We start from the raw sequence: 23,069 nt of genomic DNA, 5'->3' as shown, positions 1-23,069 counted from the left end.
CATCATTATATCCTTTTCTTCCTCTGTGCTTTGCTTATTACCGATTTTGAAAACTGCCCATAAAAAGTACAGTCTTGTATCCAGATATTACTCAAGTTTCCAAAAAGAAAATGACAATTCTTATATTTTCCACACACAAATGGAAGCAAATCCTGTATATTAATGAGACATTTTGTAATTAATGACGTGCACATGACTAAGTTTATAAACAAACCTAATTATAAGCAGAATGACATTCGAAGCAGGAGTATCACATTCCATAAAAGAACTGTTTAGGTAAATTATGATTTAAAAATTATACTACAGTCAGAAGCATGCTATTTTCACCCATTGCGGCAGAGGTGGAAAGACGTGTAGTAAATGAGGCAGATAATTGCTTTCTATCCCAAAGAATCAAATCCTGTTTCATTCATGGAGCGTCTATGCTGTGCCAGACAAATATTTTACTCTAACTTTTCCATAAAATGCTATGAAAAAAAAGGAATATATCATCACGTATAAGGCTATATCATGAGACATTATTAATTACATTTGCACATAGAATCCTAAATCTGCCATTAGTAATTTTTTTGTAATCCTATTTCTGAAAATGCAAAGATTTTTACTACTCAGGATATTTAATGAGAATATCAAAACTATTTGTCTTAAGGCACACATATTCCAGGAGCAACATAATTTTGTAGGTCCACAGATCCATTTACCTTACAGTCTGGATAACATGTGTTAGCCACTGGCCAGAGAGTTCAGATTTCATCTCCCAGCCACCATATTGCCTTGATTCTCCTTCTCTGAGGCTGAATGGAAGCAAAGCTCCACGGATAAGTTTTACCAGAGAGTGCATCACTTCTTGAATCATTTTCTGCATCAGAAGAAGGGAAAGAAAAATGAATCAAAAAGCTTTATCAATGTGTTTAAGCAGCCATGTACTTGCTATACACAACATCTTGGAATGTATGATTTAGAAGTGGCTCCACATAGTAGAGAACGAGGTATATAAGGGCACAGAGATGACCTAAGAAATCTCATTTTCAAGGTGGTGAAACTAAAGTATCTTGCTATGAAGGACAAATGAAAGAAAGCCATGTTTTCCCCTGTAACTTACCTTGAAATCATTTTGTCTTTGCCTAGCGTTTTTCTTTGATCTTTCCATTTGACCAGATTTTTCAGCAGTCTTGAGAAAATGAGAAAATTGAAAAGTGTAAGTATCTCGCAGCTACTGTTGAAATAATACTGAAAAAGGGGCTTTCAAAGTGAAGAAGCGAAAACCAATGAGTTTATGATACAATTATAAAAACTCTCTCATAGCTTCTGAATAACAAAATACTATATAGTCAACTAACTCTGTTGACTGTAGGTCAGCGTAGGTCATTGTTCTGAGGAACAATGTGCATTTAAGACAAAATAAGAGACAAGCATAAGACTAGCTCTAGCAATATTAATTTCATGAAGTCACAGTTTTCTCACTGAGAGCTAAACATATATAATCCAACTGCGTCTCAAGTTTATGCAAGGAAACTATTTTCTCAGCGTGTAAGCTGCCCAGAGAAGGCCATCGATGTAGAAGTGGGAGATACTTTCTTGACTGAGGGCAATTTGGAATTGTAACATCTGAGGGGGAGAACTGAGGTGTTTCTGTTTGTTTTTAGGAACAGCATTCTGTTGACAATACTCTTTAAGTAATTCAACTAACTGTGAAAGAGACTCTGCTAAATAATCCGCATCCTCATGGACAGTTCACTTCTTTGAAAACCAAGGAACAAGACAACACCTTGCATGAGACAGTTACAGTTGAAGAAAAACATGGTTTGACTAACAGTCTTCCTGTTTGTAGTTCTAGCCCTCTGTGGAGTCTACTGAGAACACAGTAAATCACACCAAAAAAGTTATTTCAAATACTAAGTGCAGATGCAGAATCTTATAGTTAGAAAATCTTCTATTTTATGTATGTACAGCAACATCTACTGGACAGGAAACGCAATAACATGACAAGAGTGTTCTCAAAATCAGTTTACTTTCAAGTCATTAATTTGAAATGCTGTATATTTCAAATTCCCCCTTTAGCTAAAGCATTTCAGTTTTTTAATGCAAAATAACCTGAAGTGATAAAAAGTTAGAGAACAATAAAACTGCTTAACAATTTTGGAAAATACATAGCTATGAAACTCTTGTACTTCGAAGCTCTGAATTATACAGTTTCAGACAAGGAGAACAGCACTTGAGTTATTGCTGCATACAGTATATTTCTCCCTTCTAATTTCTTAAAAAAAAAAAGTATTCCTTTAAATCTCAGGTATCAACTGAAAATTCACACTGTTTTACAGCTGGATTAAAGAACAACAAAAAAATGAACAGATATTTGACATATCTCTCTTTTTTTTTTTTCTTAGTGGTTTTGCTGAAGACCAATCTTAAATCTTTCCTGTATAGACAGACCAAAACTATCTTGTGGTAAGACCAACGGTTACTACTCACATTTGTGACTTCAACTAGAGTGATTCAAAGAACTGAACTTTTAAAACTGTTGAAAATACCACGTAAACCTTTAACTGACAATATTTTAAAGCACAAAGCTAACCTTTCAGAACTAAAAAGAACACCCCCCCCCGGAACTCCCAAAACCCTACAAACTGAACAAGAAAAAATACAGCTTGTTATTAATATGTGGGGATTTTCTTTCCACATTTTTAAAATATCTTGAAGATTTGAATAAGCTAATTGAAATGAACTCTTACGTCACTTTCACAGGACCTTTCTTAAAAAACTGTAGCAGTCACCTCACTCCCTGTATGACAACAAATCGCAAGAAACATGGCAAAATAAACTTTTTCATAGACAATTAAAATCTGTATGGTTTCTGACAGAAAAACATATAGACTTGAGTCTCGAATGTGACGTGGTGACAGATATTCTTAGGTGCTCTGGAAGTCTTCTAGCTTATGCCACCCCCTCCTCCCACTCAGCTGATTGTTACATGCAGAACACACTAAAGGAACTGAAGGCACCATCCCCTCTCTCCCCCCAAGAATTTGGGAGGCTTCCATAAGGACCAAAGGAGCAAGAGAAATCAAATGTGAGGGGATTAATTTATCCAAAGCTCAGAATCTAGCCTAACAGGGGAAGAGCAGATGTACCTTAAAGACTAACAGGGAAATTACCTCCTCCTACTTTTTTTTTTTTTAAATACACGGAAACAATGTTTTTTTTCAGACATGACATAAGATCATTGCATTTTCCACTTGCAGTTATTTTCATGAGTAGAATTTCTCAACCTTGTTTACAGTTCAAGTCTCAGTTTCTCCAGAAATAGCTTTCCTTTTCATTGTACTCAGAAAAAAAAAATCATCACAATAAATTAGGTGAATTTCTAAAGTCTAATTTCCAGTGGTGCTGTTGTCAAATATAAAGGTTGTCATTTCCCTTATGAAATTAAGTATTTTTGTGAAAGTCAACAGTACTAAGGTTTATTCTTGACTTCACTTCCTTTACTGAATGTTATGAGTAAATGTCATATCTTTCTTCTGATTTTATAACGTAAAATGAGGATCACAGATGGAACCTATTTCACTGTAGCTATAATGCTCTATATATTGTGTTCAACATATAAAATGCTACAGTACACCTATTAGTATTATTATATGAAGATATACTTATTTGCAGACAGTGGCAATAAATAGAATGACCGCTTGAGGAATTAATTCTTTATTTAGTCAGAGAAAAGGAAAACAACAAAGTAAGCTTCCAAATTTCCTTTTCCCAAGGTTTTTGTTTTAGTTTCTACTAAAGCTGCAAAGATAGTAGATATCTATGGGTGCGGTTCTGCTTTAGGGATAAGTTTGTAGTGGAATACTGTAGCTGTGATGACTTCATGATTTAAGCACAGCAGGATAGTGTAAGTATGGCAGGATAAAAACCATCTCAACAGTTGAACAGAGAAGTTTTAGATGCACAAACTTTTTGGTTTGATATAGAAGCTGAAAATATGTCTGTCCAAAAGCTTGCTTATTTTCTACTTCCTCTGTATTATTCTGCTTCTACCTCTCTTTATGGACCTTGTATTCATTTTTTCAGGACTCAGAGTCCAAACTGCAGTCAGCAGGACTTCTCAGTGATAACTGTGTGAATTAGGTGTGAACTAGTGCCTTATCATGTGTTGATGGAACAGAGAGTTGCTTTTCACTCCACTCCAATCATGTGTTTGTTAGACTTTCTCCTTGGGAATATGCCATCACTACAGTTGTGGCGGATAAGAAAAACCATGGCTTGAGGACAGAAGCAAACTCTGTAAAATATAATGTAATTCTGTGACTGAATTTCAGCAATAACACAAATCCCAAAGCTATTGCATTTATCTGGTTACAATTATGATGGTAAGCTGTATACTACCCATATCAAATTAATTATTAAATGTTTTCTTTCAAAATCTGTTAATAGTGTGCATATAAAAATGGCACAGGACATGAATCATTACTTATTTTTTTCCTGCTTCTTGGATTATCAAGATTATATTTACATAATTTGTAAAAAAAACCAAACAGATCATCTGAGCAAGAAGGACTCGAAGCACAGGTGATTGCAGCTCACTGCTCTTCCACACTAAACTCCCCACAGTATGTCTGTGTATACCACTCTGGGCCTTGGTCAATTTTGCAGCACTCGTCTTGAAACCTGTCCTCACTTCCAAATACCTACAGCTCAAGAAATGAGTACTCTTGTTCCAAAGAAAGGAAACATTTTTTTTCTGTATGACTTTGTGTTTTACATATCTCTGTCCATCATGCAATTTGCTATTTCTTCAGATCACCCATGAAGGGAAGCTGGCCAGCTATGAGCAAGAGGTGAAACTACATAGATACTGACTCCAGCATCTGGAACACAAAAAGAAACAACACTGAAAGAATTCTAAGTAGTTCCACTGTATGCTTTTATTATTTTAAAAATGAAAATAAAAATCTCACTTCTATAGGTTAGTTTTGTAAGACACCTATTAATCAAGGTAGCAACTCTCAAGTGTGTAACAGTCTACAAATTGCTTTATAAACCTCTCTGATTAAAGTAAGTCCAGTCACTTCTTCCAGTGAAATACTTCAAATGTAATTATTATAAAGCTTTGTTACTTAAAAGTCTTTTATATAGAAGAATCCATACCTCACTGAATAAACTTCCATTCACATAAGAAATCCAGAGCTTCCAGAAGTTGGGCAGCTGACTTACAACAACCTTTGTCAACTTTTCAACAAATACAACTTGCTGAGGAGCTTTGTATCGCCAAGCTAAAAGGGGAAGAGGTAAAGGAAAAAGCAAAATTAAAAAACTTTGAATTAATAATGAAAAACGTACTACTAGCTTGATGCTGCTTAATATTACAAAAGTGACTACACAGTATGCCAGCACTATGGCAACATATACAGAGTAGGCCCTCTTTGGAGGGCTGGCTAATGCAATCCACCTAACAAGCCACTCGGCCGTATTCTGTCTTCAAATCACTCTAAAAGGTAAGGTTACGTGAAAACAATCAAGACATAAGAAGTTTCAAACAATGAGGTGGTGATGCTGAAGAAAGAGGGCTGCTAGACAGGCAAGTGAAGGCAAACAATGGAAACTGGAAGATCTGCTTTATTTCCAGCTTAAAAAAATTTCCATTGTGGCTTGGGGCAAGTTGCCAACCTCTCATCTTCATTTTCATTTGTTTAGTAAAATCCGAAAAACAGGGGAGATTCCAAGATTGTTGTTAAAACTCAAGAAACTTATCACTAATTATATATCGAGATTCCTGGATGAGGAACACAATTGTAACATAAAACCTGCAGCATCTCTCACTTCATGAACCCACTTACACTTCTGGTACACTGGCGATTAAAACACATCAGGAAAATAGGCTACATACTGGTAGCAGATAACTTTTCTCAGCTTCTTATCAAATGGTGCAAAGGGAGGCTGGCAGGGGAGGTAAAGAAAAAGATGAAAAGGGGCAGAAGCACTAATTAACACAGAAAATAAAGGGAACTTCTTCGTGAAATACTTCCTATAACCATCTCCCTTCTCCAGCGAAACTTTCTCCATTATGATGTTTTAACAAAACAGGGCATTGGTACAACAGTGATAAGAGACTTATAGTTCACCTCAAGAATTAGAGTCTACATCAGAACACTTGGAAAAAGAAATTGCAGATTAAAAAAAACCCACAAAACCAAACCAACAAAACCCAAAACACAAACAAAACAACCAAAAAAACACAAAATAAAATGCCTTAAAAATATCTTGTTGCATGGGGTGTTTTTTGTGTATGGACTGTTTTTATAAATGTGAAAGTTAAAGACATTACATTATCCTACATAACTCTGTGGCAATGTAGAAAAATATTGGGTGGAATAGCACTTTCTGTCTTTACTCTGCTAGAGAATATTGCATACACAGAACAGGAATTCACCGGTCAGGCAAAAGTATCTGCCTAATAGCACATTAGGTAACTAGGAAACTTCACCAGAGCCTCACTATTTTACTGTGTTGGTAAACAGTCTTCAGTCTCCTTGAAGTACAGTATGCCTTCAGCAGCATCCATTTGTTGAGGTCAAATATTGGTGGATAAATCTGCATTACCCAAAATGCTCCTTTTCCTCACAGCCAAAAAGTTTAGGGACTCTGAATTAGTATTTGAAAATCCAAAAACTCACAATGGAAGCCCAAAATTTGGAGAGAGGCTCTGACATAAGCATAACTGCTGACAGTGATGCATCTGTTCAGGAGGCATGAAAACTTCAAAGTTCAACTAGCAGAGCTCATAGTGTAGACATATATCAGATGCCAGAGCACTGCTATTGCCAGTTTGGTTTAGAGAACTGGTCTAGACCCAGTAGCAGAAAAACTCCTCTTATTAACATAAGCTGTGACTACCTCAGAAAGCTGTGCCAACACTGCTAAAACAACAGAGCCTCGTAACACCAACAAACCCCAAGTTCTAACCAAAAGACTTCAGCTCCTTCAAGTAATCATTTCATCTTTGCCAAAAGCTCCAGCAACAACCCAAGGTTATAACCAGGGATGTTCCTAACTGGAAACACACTGGCAAGATTGACTTCATGTATGAAATTCTTCTCCCTTCCAGGAAGCATATTTCAGGCTTAATCCCAAACCTGCAGACAGCAGATATTTGTTAGACTAAGCTACTTCATGACAAAAGGACGTTCTGGTCATAAATTCAGGATATTTTGATTTCCTTGCTAGAGAAAGCTCCAATCTATATCAAAGCAGATTTAAAAAAAATTTATTCTACTATAATCTGTGCTATAATACCATAAAGATGAAACCAGAGCTACTGTTTCCGTATTCCCTTGAACTTATGCTCAAGTAAGAGCTGAATTTATTTGAATACTGCAGTTTTGAATTCAAAGTAATTTGTTCAAACCATCTCATGGACAATCACTGCAAATCACATTGGTGAAAAAAACACACCAAAACACCAAAAAAAATAAGTTCCTCAAATCTGCTGAAAAGCAACCTGAAAACAGAGCCCATCATGGCATATTTGGAATGGCAGCTCCTGCACAGGTATGACAAGTGGTTGGTTTGCTTTGGCTCTCCACTCAGAGAAACGCAAGGATGGTGGAGCTTTTAACTAAGCTCACAGTGGGCACTTGCACCCAAGTACCAATGAACTCAACTCAGCGACAACTCATTCTAACTCTGTGGCCTGGTAGCTACAAAACCTGCAGAGCTTGCTGAAGATTTATCTTTTCCAGTACGTAAAAGGTTATGGATCCATAACTAAGACTCTAAAAGCAAAAATAACTAATTGAATTGGAATTGCTTTTCATAGATGCAACTATTTAAGGAGACACACATGGAAAAGCATTCAAACAAGGCAAAAATAAACTGGATTTTGGACGTTGTTTGCCACATTGAGCATGGTGTGTGTATTGGTGGTGGATGGTATCCAAGAACAACCAGCAATTTACTGTTTTGTTCTGTAACATTTGTTAATCAACTTCATGTAAGGTTTTGGGCTGAGGAAGGACAAAGGTAACAGTAACACAGTAATGTAATTACTTGGTATACATGTAAATCACACAGACTCTTCAAAATATACATTTTGAAATACATTCAACCTCAAACCGTGACACGATTTAATTGTCTTGCATGTGAAGATACACTGTGGCAGCACAAGAATGTACACTTCTCATTATTCTTCATTCTAAGTTCTTGAAAGATTCCCTTCATTCTGCTTTTTGCTCAAAAAAAAAAAAAAAATTAAAAAAAAATCCGGTATTTATAGATTTTTTTTTTTCCCCTCCCAAGGAAGTCCATGGAATTGGGAGAAGATTAACATCAAAGCAGACCAAAGCCAAAAAGTCCTTCATAAAACCCTACTTTCTGCAAAAAAATGTACTTTGGTAAGAAATTACCTATCCTGTGAAAAACATGTTTTCTGTTTCCTGTGGTTACCATTGAAACGCTCTTGAGATCAAGTTGTTTGGACACGGGTATTGAAAAGACTTATGGCACACAAGGGCTTAGCTGGTTGTGGACATATTGATGGAGCTTCATCATACACTTTGCTTCCCTGAGTTTAGGGAATTAGGGAACAAGGATCAGATATAAGAAGTCACAGAAGGAGCAAATGCAAGGAGAGTCATCTTAGCAAACACACACAAAAGGTATAACAACAACAAAAGGTGGTAGGCAGTAGGTGGTTATGTAAACCAAAACAAAAATTCTGGTTTTCTAGTAAGACAACTCTTATTACCTTCTACTGCATGTTAAGAAAGATTTCAGCTATGAACTGCCTGTTACTTGCAAAAAACATATAGCATCTCTTTAGTACAAAATGGTAACACCTCAGAAGAAATAATTTGGTAACAAACCAAAACAAACACACAGAGTGTGGGTTTCTGTTTGTGTTTTTTGACTACACCACACCCATAGGGAACTGCAGTTTTGTTTTTCCAAATGAAACAGATGCCTACCATCATCACGGCCAGACTGAAAGCTGCTGCCCCTTTTCAGTGAAGCAGTTTGACTGAGATGGCCAATCGGTGATGGACGTACATCACTGTCCAGGTCTAACATGGGGCTGTGCAGCAATGAGTTGCCTAGGGACAAAGGGAAAAAAAGTTAAAGTGATTTTGTACGTCAATTGACTGCATGCAGAATTCTAATTTAACTCAGATGTGATACAAGACAAAAGTTATCAAGCAAAAACATTCTTAACCTTGCCCATTTAGACTGTTCATCTACATCAATGCTACTCAATAACACCACTACTGACTCCTGCAACAAAGCCAAAACCACAAGCACCATGTGGGAAATACCATTCTTTGGTTTGTATGTTTATCTGTTTTTATGGTAATTAATGCCCTATAATTAGCTTCTTAAAAGACATGGACAAATACGTATTTTTACCACTAGGGACACAGCACACACTACTTTTTCTGGTGTGTACCAAAATGTATGTTTCAACAGCAAATGTTTCCTATGCCTTCAGCTAAAGCAATAAAGGGCAGAGCATTCAGCTACTTCTTAGCTGTTTGACCTCTATAGAGTTCAAGTAGAAAGAGTCCATCCATCATGAAGCACATGAACTAATGGCACTGTATGCTTGTGCATGTTTGTAAAACATCCCGTACTTATTCATATCTACAAACATGCAAAATATTTCCCAGTGTATCAAATAATTATATTCTTCTTTGGCTACTTGTCCATATTTTGATCACTATAAGCAAGTCCTAAGCAACAATCTAATCTGATGGAGGTGGAAAATTAAGAGTCTAACATACATTTTGGAAAACAACCATACAATAATGAGCAGACCATGAAAATTTGTTAATGTTCTGGACACTGTCAGCATCTCTTCTAAAGGCTAAATTGCTGCTTTATGCATTTCACCCTGCAGATACATTTCTGAAAGTAACCATCAACAATTATTTTGGCATTGGCTAACTGAGTTGTAACAGCTAAACTTAAATGAATCACAATTCACAGAATTATAGAACAGCCCAGGTTGGAAAGGGCCTTGAAAGATCATCTGCTCAAATCTTTCGTGGGAATGGGAGCCTTGAGGAGATTATCTAGCACTTTGTCCAGTTGCATCCTGAAAACCTGCAGTGATGGGGACTCTGCCACATCCTTCAGTGATCGACCATTCTCACAGTACAAACTCAAAAACGAAACAACAAAACCCAACAACCAAAAACCCCAACACTTTTCTTATATGGAGATGAAACCTCTCCTGGTAATTCAGGCTGAGTTTGCTGAGTTCTGTAATGAGAATCTCAGCATTTGAGTTTATCTTGCTTGATCATTTCCATCAATATCCATATTCACTTAAAATAACAGGAAGGCCACACAGTAAGAGCACCAGCTGCAACACTGCAATACTCATATTCAAGAATAAAATGAAGTAACTGGGATTTGAAGAATACTGATTCTGAATTTATGCTGCTCTTAGACCAGCATGGTAGTAAAGATATACCTAGTCACTTCAGCTGCTGGGGCTTAAAGAGCAGTATTAAGTATTGTGAAACTTATCGCAAACTTCCAATAGGTGACAGCATTGGGTTTTAGTTCCTTTTGAAAGAAGATACTCCTCCCGTAATTCTTTAATGGCTTTTAAAGAGCTTTCCTGTGGCCTATCACTGTGGCATTGTCATTACTGAGCTGTTGGTTCCTCCACTCATCTTAGTACTGTTCATACTGTGATGCACCCAAGTAAAGGGATCCAATTTGCTACATTGTTCACAATTGTGGCTGACACACTGCCATAACTGACTTGGTGAACCCATCTGTGCTATCTTTAGCTTGCATTATGATCCTGTTCACTTTTTAACTCCTGCACCGCTTCTTAAAAAAACCTAATCTTTATGACACCTTTAAAATTGTTGAGTATTCAGCAATACGGAATTCACTGCAGTGATTCAGGTGTATTATCCACTGTCACAGATAAGATGTATGAGTTAAGCAAGAATTTGGGGAAATATTTTTCCTTCTGAACAAGCTAAAAATACAAAATAACAAGAAAAGTAAAAAACTAAAGCGTTCACAATTTTTTGAAGTATGTATGCTGCAAGTGAAAATAGTTATGGACATGTATTATGCAAATACTTACACATAGCAGAAACCTGTGTAAGGTCACACATAAGCAGCACTTACGATTTAAACACCTATGACTTCTAAAACGTATCTTAAACGTTGTAAATTTACAGTAATTAACTCCTGTGAAAACATTACAGCAACCTTACATAATGAAGTAAAACCAAAACAAATTCATTCTACTCCAGATTATTAAAAAAAAAAAAAAAAAGCACTCATTCAAGATCTTAGAGATTCTACCCAGAATAAAAAGAAAATTGTATAGAAGACCCTGAGAAATTTTAAGTGCCTCACATAGTTCTTGGGCTTCCCTAAGAACATATCTGTGTTTTATTTGGCCAAAAAACCAACCAAAAACGTATGCCAAAAAGGGCAAATCAGAATTGTTACAGGCATTGCTAGTTCAAACATACACTAAAAACAAAATCCCCAAGAGTGCAGCAATGCTATTTTTACAAACACTACTATTTAAAAAAAGTAATGATATACCAAAACTTCTCTCTTTGATGTCTTCACACAGAATTTAGGTTCTCACCTTTCAAACACCTTGTTAATATGAGGAATTTCTTCTAAAAATGACAGTGCCAATTAAACCTCAGACTTAAGAAAAACAGACACACTTACCAAAACATCTTAATGTGAATTAGTTCAATTAAAACCATTTGCTTGAGGGAGCTGAAAACGTGAAAATTTTGTATTTCTGCTGATAGACTAATCCCACACTACCCAAATGGTTTATATATTCACCAGCAACAGAAAACATGTAAAGAATACTTTCTTGTTCCACTAGAAAAACCACATCATCAGTTTGCAGCCATACCAGGAAAAGAAAGTTTAACGTGAACTAATTTCTTAATTGGTTGTCTTGCATTACAAGCAAGTATAACACAGCAGCGGGGAACTACAACAGCTCATATACCCTCAGGACTAATAAACATCTGGACTGTATTAGCAAAGCTGATCTTGCTTTCACCCTACCAGAAGATAGCGCTTGAAGACTGCACTCTAACACATAAATCTTGTAAAAAAGTGAGACTTAGCTTACAAACAATCTTCCTCCCATCCCAACTCATTCCCTCGCTGGAGCCAGAAGCTTAAATTTAGCAGCATAATGTAACACAATGAATTAATATTAGTATGTACTGTAGACAATAATATTTATAAAACTAAATAAACTACCCAAAAAATAATTTACTGCCTATTCATTATTCGATTTGTGTACTACTTCTACATTCCTAGATCCTAAATATAGGACAGCAACAATCTCAGGTTTCAAGAAATTAACTTTTTACTGTGCTAACAGGTTTTAAGATGTTGTATAAATAGCAGGAACAATACATTCCTGACAGATCTTCATTTTTTTTAAAATGCACTGCATCTTTGAAGTTCCAGAAGTATTTTTTTCCGAAATACAGCATCTACATGTAGCATATCTTTCAGTGACTCCAATGCCAAGAGTATATTTAACCAAAGAAACACAGGAAAAATAAATGTACTACATTCTCTTCTTCTATCAGTCACGACAAACCAGAACTAGAATTAAAGCCTTACTACATTTACAACTGTAAAATCATGAGAAGACCAAATAAGAAGTTATAAGAATCTTAACAATGCCTTTTTTTTAAAAAGGATTTTAAAGGTTTCAACTTTTTGTGCACAGATATTTTGAAAGCACGTAGAAAGAAATCGAAACATTCAGATACTATGTCAAATATAAATAGTTCAACAGCTTTGTTCAGGACCTGTTCTACCACAGTAAGATCTCACCAATATAAGGATCCAAAAAAATAAGTGCAATGCTTTTTGAGGTCATTTATTTAATTTGTGCTTTCACTTTCTGTAAATCAAAAGTCACCTGTGCTGACCCTTAATTGCAGGTTTACTCTAAGTTTATCAGTACTGGAGTTGTTACAGGGTGTTTACGTGTCGACAGCACCTATGGCTCATGCACATACCATGACCCCATTTTTTGGAATGTTACATGTATGCTCTTGGCACGCAGCATGTTACAGCCTCCATTAAAAAGACAATCAACATGAAATCTGCTTAAATGAGGTTTTTCCATGATCTGCAAACTAGTCAATGATCTAAATCTTTAAAAGTACCTTTACTTTCATATTTTAAAGCTATTACCAAACCAATTGTAAAAATCATTCTGAAATACCCATCGCTCCGCAACTCTGCTTTTTTATTCCCTCTCTTGCAGCCTGACGGGCAGAGGTTTCTTGTGGGAGTTACACATCTTCCGCCTCCCTCCTGTAACCCAGCCTCAGCCACTGTAATTCCACCAGTCCGGTGCATCACTTATATGACATTCAGCTAAAGTTTTTTACAAAAGCTACTGGGTGACCAGGGGATAATATAGTGCCAGTACTTTTTGTAGTGACAAAGAAAATTGTTATCAAGTGACCAGCCTCAGGCTGAATAGTTTTTCTGTGTAATTTTCCATGGTAATTCCAATACCAGTTATTCCACAGACTGCATCCATATAGACAGCGTGTATATGAGCAAGATTAAATGAAAAAAAAGACCCTACAGATGTGCAACCAGGTGAATACAGTTACTGTACTCTTTCATCCATTATATATCCTACAGTGAATTTTCTCACAGGCTACAATAGCGAGGGAAGGCTGATCTATAGCCTCTAGACTCTCTGAAGGGCGGCAGACTTCCTTACCACCCTTAAACACCTTTGAACATTTTTTCCTGCTCACAGCGGGTCCTTGTCCTGTGCTGCAGCCTGACCACCCACTGTTGCTTGTTGACCAAACAGCGCCTGGAGTCTGCACAGACACAACCAGGCTGAGATTCCTTTCAAGGACACCGCACTGAGAATTTCAATTTGTCTAGGCAACAAATTAGGCAAGCAGGAGAAATTACCGAAAAATTTACCTGCTCAACAGATGAACGACTGCATTTTATTCTTTTTCTTCTTTTCTTTCTTTTTCTTTTATTCTTCTAACTGTGCATTTATTAGGAACCTGACATTTTTCAATGATTGAGAAGAAAATGGATTGTATTTCCAGCAGACAGAAGAGTGCAGAAGACTGAAATTGCTGCACTTTATGGAAAAAATGTTTTTGGAATACATTTTAAAATTAATGCTTTTTTAAAAATCTTAAGGCTAGTCTTCATTATACTAAAATATTTATAATGAAACTATTTTTCAGTTTACCACAAAAAGGGTAATTGGACCTATTATATCCACTGGTGTTCTAAGTATTTCACAGTCTAAGGGTAATCCTTATTGTCCGTCCTGCAGGCCAAAAAAATACTGAAGTAAGAACCAAACATTTCAATTCAGTACATAAATAAAAATGACGTCATTTTACTAGCACTAGCTCCAGTGGACATCAGCAACTTTGAAAACAACCTGCTTTTACTTAACTGCCCAAATAAGGAACTAAAAGACTAGAGCAGACACCAAGGCAAACTTCTGGTCACAGAAGAGTTTTGCTTTATCTTCAGAAGTAATAATCTTATCAATTTTCATTTTAAACTATCTGTGCTGCTTTTTAATCACAATATTTACTGTTTCAATAATACTCTAAATATTAAAGGATTATATAAAATATTACATAAAATGAGAATGTCCCCTGCACTTCTGAACATGTCAGATTCTACCAAAAACTATAAATAACAGCAGAGTTACACATAGGGGTAATAAAAAAGGAAAACAAATCCAGTGTCAAATTTGTACTGATTAATTTTTACTCTTTTTATTTTTTTCTTTTAATTAATAACCCATTAAGGGTTTGCTTGACATCTGCTGTCAAAAGGGTATTTCTACTATGGACAGGGGATGTGGTTTAGACACGAAATAGCTCCCAGCTGCAAGAAGTCTTCTTCCAGATGTACAGTAAGCAAAGGCAATGGAAGAGAACCAGCTGCTAAGATAACAAATTGAAAAGGCCCTTTTGACACAAGCCTTGCTGGCCTGTCTGATCTAACAAAGATGGATCATTCATTGCAAGGTGAATAGAATCTCAGTGTGCCATATAAGAAAGAACAACGCGGTCTAAGCATCCATCTCTCTCATTCACGCAACGTACAGCTGCTGTCACTCTGGCACAGCAAAACTCTGCATAGTTTTTTACAATATCTGGAGAGCTGTGCATCACATTCTGAGTGAACTGCAAAAAAAATCACAATGATCAAACTAGTACACTCTGGTTTTGAGAACTGTCTCTATCTTGGGAACTTCAATAAGTTGTATATTATACATCTTGCAACACAAAAGGGCAGCAGAAAGACCACACTACAACTGTGTTAGTGTTTCCATTTACAGTCTTAGTTTCTAAAGGGTACGAACAGATAGCTTGCTTGCAAAAAATGTTACATATCTCACAAAGATCTGTTAGGAAATTACGACCGTTTCAGTCAGTTTGATGATAACTGGATTATAGTCCCTGTCCATTTTAGCTCAAAGTATCATGAAACCTACTAAGGCACTATTAAAGTCTAAGCAAATAATCATTGGCCACACAGAAAAGAGTCTTAACCTCCACAGCTTCTTTCCCTGATACTCATGTTAAGAATCTCCTTGCTTAACTCATTTTGGCTATCTGCCCAGAGCCTCAGGCAAATTTTAAACTAAACCTCATTTATTTACATTTATTTTCATGTCATCTTACGTCATTATATCCCCCATGTTTCCTGTGCTCCAACAAGTCTGGGAAGCACAAACCATAGTGAAAAACTACAGTCATGCCCCGATAATAAGGCAATTGCAAAGTAAAGTCAAAAATTACAAATACATAAAATCTTAATTGAAGGAAATAATTTACTATCCAGGTACCACGTTTAAAAGTCCACAGACTTCTACAAATCCTAAATTCAAAGTTCAGAAGAAGCTATTCAGACTTTAGCCAACACAAGGCACAAAATACCAGCACAATTCAGTTCATCATTCAACTATCTCTTGCTAGAGATGTAAGAAATTTTGTTTTGAGGGAGCACAGTCTTCTTCCATGTTGAGCTTTATATTCAGAGCCTTCAAAATGCTCTTTTTCCTGTCTATTCAGCCTCATGAATCTCCTTCTCTCTAATATATCTACATATTAAGTAACCACAGCAAAGTGGCTTAGCCTACTTCAGGTCCTTGCAGCGGGCAGCAATAGCGGGATGTGATCAGATTTATGAAAGGAATTCATCAACGCTTCAGGAAATGACTCCATAACCATTAAAAAAAAAGTTTCAAAACCAGTAATAGAGCACAACTGCCTATTCCATTAGTGATGCAGATTAATATTAAATAGAAAAAAACCAAGAAGTTGATAAATTCCATATCTACAGCTGCAACTTTAATGGAAAAATCTGACCATCAGAGAAGCCAAAGAACAGCTTTCTGGTTTGGGCATCCCCTGTACTGTCTCATGCTTCCACTCTGACTTTGGCTGTGCGGTCTCTGTCCTGGCTGCTCATACTTCAGAGCACTTCAGAGCAGGAGAAATTTTTATCTGCTGTCATACTTGCATATCCACTCTTTAAAACATGCAGGCTTGGATTCCAACAGTTTCTCATAAAATGAACATCAACTGCCTGCATTTTTTTTTTTATCTCACAAATGAGGAAGGTCTGCTATGACTATACAGAACAATTTGTCCTGACTGCCATTACTAGGGGGCTGGATGGGATGATACATCACTAAATCTCTTAAAGAAGATAGGAGAAGATGCTATTTCTATTATAGGAAAATGAAATTATTTCACTTGTAATGACTAAAAGATTAACATCCTGCTAGTATGGAGAAAACTGGCACAGTTTTGTACAGAGAGCACACTGTCGGCTTATGGTATCACTGACTTAAATTTGAAGTAAGTTCTCCTCAGAATTCACTTAGATGAATTTCCCTTCCTGAATATATCACGTCCAGCAAATAGTTTTTTTGAGAATAATTTTTTTAACAATCAGCTACAAAAATCCTGTCCAGAATGCCTGAGTTTTCAATAACAACTTTTCCAAGTAAGAAAAGCAAAGGCTTTCATCTAATTCAAAATCCATTTCAGGTAGTAAAATTCACTAACGATTCACAGCACAGCCCTGCATTGAAAACTAATATAATAGCAGCAAAATGTTTTGGCATAAACTCAGTCAAAACTTGAAAAATCGTGCACAAACACAAAACCAGATACGATCTGCCACTGAGGTTTAAGTTTACTGTGCTGAAAAGTTTTGACTAAGTCAGTTTAAATGCACAGGTTCACAGTCAGAAGAAGAATGAAGCTAAGAAAAGCAAGGAATTGTTGATATGTGGAACTGTAATTGCTGTCTGCTTATTTCAGCGTACACAATATGAAGACTGCCATCTGCTAGAAACAATGTCTGTTAACCCTGTTGAAAGGGGTAACCTAGAAAGAGATTTAATGCCCTTTTCATCAGAGTATCAACCTTACGACCCACCTCTTCCTTCAAATGCTTGATATACAAAATAATCTTTTTCGGAAGCACATTTGAAGTGGAGGAGTCTAATGTTTGAAAATTTATTACTATTTTCTCTTACAAATAGCCTGTGAATTTATGAACATATAAACCACATTTCTGACTTGCTTAAGTTGATTAGATTTCTCAAAGTCTTGCATAATCAATTTTATATCTATGAGTAAAAGTCCATAATTTTCCTGTTTGAAAAGCATACATCTATTGAAGTAGATTAAAATACATTCCATGCCTCTGATCACAATCACCTTTATTCTACTTGGCAGTTAATAGCAATTCTTCCAAGTTTTATTTTTTCCTTCTCCTGTCTGGTGTATGCCAAAATTAAAGATCTATGGAAAGGAAAAAACCACATTCAGCAACCTCCCTTTGTCCTACCAGATACTAAGTGAGAAATTCTATCAACTAAGATCAATTCTTGAATATTTTACAATGTATCCTAAAACTACATTAGTAACAATCACATAAAAGGTTGGAAGAAAACTACTGAAATTTGCTGAGTTCTTTAATAGAAGTGATAATATATTAGTATTTGTTTCATATATGCACTAAATATTAACTATTCATACATACATTTACCGGGCATTCAAGTTATTTAAATTCCCTCTTCTGTGAGCCAAAAAAAGCTGCTAACATAATAGCCCCTTTGATATTAAGGCTGAGGTAAGCAGATTTGTTGCAAGAAAAACACCACACTGGTTGAGATTTTCAAGGCAAGCCTAGGAATTTAGACACATTTTCCATTCATTTACTGGAGCATGCACTTCAAAATTATATAGAGCACTAGAACAAAAAGGTCTCAAGCACTTAGTATCCTCATGCCCCTGTTTTTCTTGCTAAGAAGCTGAGAGATGGCTGTATAACAATTTGCAAGTGAGCACAGAAAAAGCAAGCTTAGAATTGTTAACCATGGTTATTTTTGCGTGTTTTGCTCCTGACAGCTGTTATGTTGGCGGGTGGTGGCGATCGCAGCTCAGGGTTTTGACAAGGAGAGAAGGTGGGGAGGTTTTGGAAATGTTCTGAAGTTTGACCAGAAGACCAAGAAACCCATCTGGTGTTCCAGCTGGTCCCACAGGACTCCACGTCATGTTGTGGACCAAAGATGGTCTGTGAGTGCTTTAAGTCAAAAGGTACTGACATCACTGTCATATACGATGCACCCTGTGAACTCTATACCTGATATCATAACCTCTGCTAACAAGAGTTTAAGCCTCTTGCAGCAATTTTACAGCACATTTCTGCAGCATTTCCAACTCTGTAAGATTTCTGTGGTTTCTCAGAAGAGAACACCTTATTTGGTTTGGGATACACACACACTAGTAGTAAACATGGGAGTTACCTATAAGCCAAGAGAGACCAGATTCCAATATGCCTACTCATTTCAGAAATACCAGCAAACTCATTAAGACTTCTGGAGAAGTAAGGCACTACTTGTGATTTTCTAATTTAAAAATCCAGTTTTCAGATTTTACTACTGGAAATGCCAGGCCAATAGCCTCCCATCTACTCCCTTTTGAAAATACTCTAATGTAACAGACCATGTTAACTGGTACCTAAGTTGCTACCACATCCGAAAGCAACAGCTACCAGTGCACATTTCTTTAAGGAGCAACACTGGCAAAGTCAAAGACAGAATACAACTAAGTATTCATATTGGTCTTAATATAACCTGTCTAAATATCCAATTTGTCCAACTCCAAGGTCTGTGCCTGAACAGTGTATCCTGAATTTTGAAACTGCACACGAACAAAGAACAAGAGAACACTGCATGTCAAGAAAATACAGATTATTCCACTATGCCCAAATGCCCCACATATCCATATACTAATGGCATATCTTGTGACAAAGAAATCTAACTGACATATTCAGACAACAATCCAAACTTGATACGACCTCAAAGAAGAATTTCAAGAGGACAGTCAACTTCAGATGATTGAAATTTAATGCTTTTCCCATGTAAAGAGCTTAAAAGTTGTAAGTTAAACAAAAAGAAAAGTCCAACTGCTGGTTTGGTTTTATAATAGAATAAAGAAAAAAATACAAGTCTGTATTCAACTTTGTAAAAAGCTATCAAAATGGATGGGAAAAACCCCCCAATATCATTCATACACTAAAACCTGTCAAATAAAAGGCAATGCCAAATTCCTAAGTGTCACATATATATATATATATGCATAAAACAAAAATATATCCTTGCCTTTTTGTTCTTTAACATAGCTCTCCTTACAGTTGTGCATGAGCTGCAGAATCCACTGATGTTGAGCACCAATGCACTGCCAAGCAGGGTCCCCAGGCGCATGAAGATCTGAAAGATATCTGTAAAACCCAGTCCAAAAATCACAGTTCTGACTTGACACACTGAAGGCCTCATTAAAACAGACCAAAGATGCATTAAAAACTACTTTTTCTTTTTTTTAACATAGTTTTAAAAATTCAAGAATTGTTAAGATACACTCATACCCAACACAAACACAAGCTTTGCATGTTCCATTCTTCCTATAGTGTAGCATAATTACATCAAAAAAACTTGTGGAAACAGACAAATTCATGTATATTTAATAGCACATTAATATGTATTTTCCGTTGTGTCTCTAGTAAAGTACTCGGCAAACCAAGCTCTTGTCTGCCAAGGCTGCAGTTCAGTACTTCATGTCTCACTTGGAATCAGTGATGACATCTCAAGCACATAAAATATGGTATTTTTTTTCCTGCTTTACATGTCCTGATTGTATCACCACATAACCTTAACAAGTAAGCAGAGAAGATATTAATTTTTGGCAGCTCATTAAGCACACACATGCTGTTTTTTCCACTAGGATGTGCAAACAGTCTGCGAAAACAGAGGGGAGGAGAGATAATGAAAAGAATTGGGGCTTCTAATAATCAGAAGCAAAACACCCTCTGTCTTTGGGGAAAGATGAGTATTAGTAACCAGCTGTGGTGATTTTGAAGGGAACATAGAAGTATTATAGGCTAACATTTGGCATTCAACACTATCTGAGAACAGTACTTTCAAAAGAGTATTTTCAAAAAGCAGTATCTACTCTACTATTTAATGTGCTCCTTTCCATTCTGCATTAATGAGAATGAGGGCAGATTCAAAAATTCAAGATGCTGAAGGTGAAATAGACTTATTTATTATCTTAAGCAGTGTAGAGAACGTTTAACTTCTTCACAAAAGTTGCATTACTACAATAATGCCTCATTTTAATTAGGACTGTGTTGCAAAATTGTGTCTTATTTGAGAACTGTCTGCAGCACTTGAACAAAAAATAAACTGTCAACACAGGACTGGCTGAATGGATGAGAACATGACACAACCCACCATTTGGACAGGGTGACATTTATAAATCAGGAGCTCAAGTCCTTCCTCAGTGTTAAGGGGGACTTTAGTCTTTGCTTAGACACAAAATTAAAAAAAAGAAAAATAACACTGGTCTTAGAAAAAATACATCTACTTGGCTGTTAAGTGATATTGTAAACTGTTTGTGAACAGTATAAAATAATTATCAGTGTAAATACCAGAATAAAGTGAGACGAAAATATGAATTGAAGTCTAATTATAAAGATAAACATTGAGCATCTGAGGGGGAAAACCACAGTATTTTGGGTCTCGCTCAGTCTTAGACATTGGAGACATACAAAACAAACATATAAAAGGAAGAAAAACCCTCATAAAAACAGCAGGGTTTATGCAAATAATTTTACAATTAGGATTTTATTAATTTCCTCTTAGCTGAAGTGCTCTGAAGGAAGTTTTCTTCACACTTTGCCTCCAGAAAATTTACACTGCTAGTACACATTAGCATATCTAAAGTAGTGAAACTAATTTAATTGCTTTGTATGCTGGCATTCTGTTAATTTGTTAGAAATAAATTGTTTCACAATTGTCCACTCCCTGCTCTCCTGCATTATACTATTCTACATGTGGAAATACATTTGGTAGCTACATTAACACAGTCTGCTTTATCACAGGCTGGGATATCTTTAAAGACTCAATACTTCAAGGTAAGGAGCATAGAGAAAAACTAAAAAAAAAACCCCAAAACCAACCAAACAAAACACCCACAAACAAATAAACAAACCTAACAAACAAACAAAACCCCCACAAACAATAAACTCATAATCACATATTCAACTCTGATTCTTCCAAAGAATCCTCAGAAGAGGTCATAAGACTTGGCTTAGATAAAGAAGCTGCTCTTTAAGGTTTTCAAGACTGCCATAGAAAGGAAACAGTAGTGTCTCCTTCAGAGATACAAAATGCTTAACTCCTCACCTTAAAACACAATTCCAGTAAATGGGCAATATTTATATAGCACTCAGAAGAATGAGAAGCACTCTACATAAATGTACACTGGCATTGTCTTAATAAACTGACATAAAAGGACCTAATATATCAGTTCCACACTTCTGTTCAACAGGGCCTCGTGAGTGTACCAAATATTGAAGATCTCACATGGGTGTTAGAATTTTAAGAATGCTTCACACGCAGCATATTTGCCCTACATATTTTAAGACAATTGAAAGAAGCACTGAGAATGTCAAATCACACTAGGAGTCCTAGTAACATCCAAAACTCAAAAGCTTCCCAAATAAAGCCATCACTTGTTCCAGAACACTGTAAAGTTTGACTTCAAGGACTGTAAAGCAAGTAAAGGTCTACCAGTAGAAGAAGGTCCAGCCAACTCATGTCAGTAGGCCTACAACAGACTTCAGCTTTGTGAATGGCAGAAAATCTAGGAATTTCAGTGAAAACTGGGGAACTGCTTCGTGTTCATGAAATATAAAGGAACTACACTATTTAGACTGAGTAGTAAAAAAGCCAAAACCAAATTTAAACGGCAGTTTGGATTAAAACCTCCTTATTATCTGACTCAGGAGTACCAATCCACTGCCATTATTTACATAATCATAACATCTTCAATTCTCCACTTACAGCTTTAAAATTAGTATTTAAACCACAGTAAAAATAGTTACTACCCTATTTAGGAAACAGATTTAAATACACATCTAACATGATCTGTCTGATGAAGACACTAGTCAAATTATTACCTTATATAACGTTTCTGATCATGTAACGTTGATGGTGTTTCAAGCAGCTTATCCAACAGAAGTTCTCTTAAAGCTTCAATTCTGGTTTCAACTTCAGCATAATCTAGGAGCAGGCAGAGGAAATAAATCTATTATGTGCCTTCAGCAGGGGTAGGAACTGAAAATCGTGTTATTTTTCTAGGACACCAGAGACTTCTAGAGTTAATGTGGAAATCAATATAGCTCATTTTATAACAAGCCACATCTGAAAATCTTGTATACGACAGTTCTACAAAACCAGAAAATGGACTTTGAAGTCTTTCCAACAATATGCCAGTGAAAGATACCTGAAGACACATTTTGATCACTGTAACTTTTTTTTTTATGTACAGATAATACCAAGCATTAATAAATAAATAAAATTGTCTATATGATTTCACATTCTGCAGCATATACTTCACTCAGAAGGCTTGCCAGAAATATTGTTTAGAGTAATTGGTTCCTAAATATCCACA

The 23,069-nt window shown here is 36.1% G+C and overlaps 1 protein-coding gene across 2 annotated transcripts in view; it reads right to left on the bottom strand.

Moving 5' to 3' along the window:
* EXOC2 (exocyst complex component 2) overlaps positions 1-23,069 on the bottom strand; it is a 130,545-nt gene that overhangs the window by 55,851 nt on the left and 51,625 nt on the right. The window contains exons 10-15 of one of the 2 annotated variants that reach the window (XM_065832003.2): positions 22,576-22,678; positions 19,718-19,836; positions 8,961-9,086; positions 5,146-5,270; positions 1,103-1,171; positions 702-859 (exon numbers count right to left, since the gene is read on the bottom strand). In XM_065832003.2, coding sequence (XP_065688075.1) covers positions 702-859; positions 1,103-1,171; positions 5,146-5,270; positions 8,961-9,086; positions 19,718-19,836; positions 22,576-22,678 — 700 coding nt within the window. The remainder of the gene's footprint in view (positions 1-701; positions 860-1,102; positions 1,172-5,145; positions 5,271-8,960; positions 9,087-19,717; positions 19,837-22,575; positions 22,679-23,069) is intronic. The other variant, XM_071804532.1, reaches the window with a different exon arrangement.

Source organism: Patagioenas fasciata, chromosome 2, assembly GCF_037038585.1.
Source record: "Patagioenas fasciata isolate bPatFas1 chromosome 2, bPatFas1.hap1, whole genome shotgun sequence".
In the NCBI taxonomy this organism is placed as follows: Eukaryota; Metazoa; Chordata; class Aves; order Columbiformes; family Columbidae; genus Patagioenas; species Patagioenas fasciata.
The sequence above is the reverse complement of the archived record's forward strand: the minus strand, read 5'-3'. Positions and strand labels throughout refer to the sequence as shown.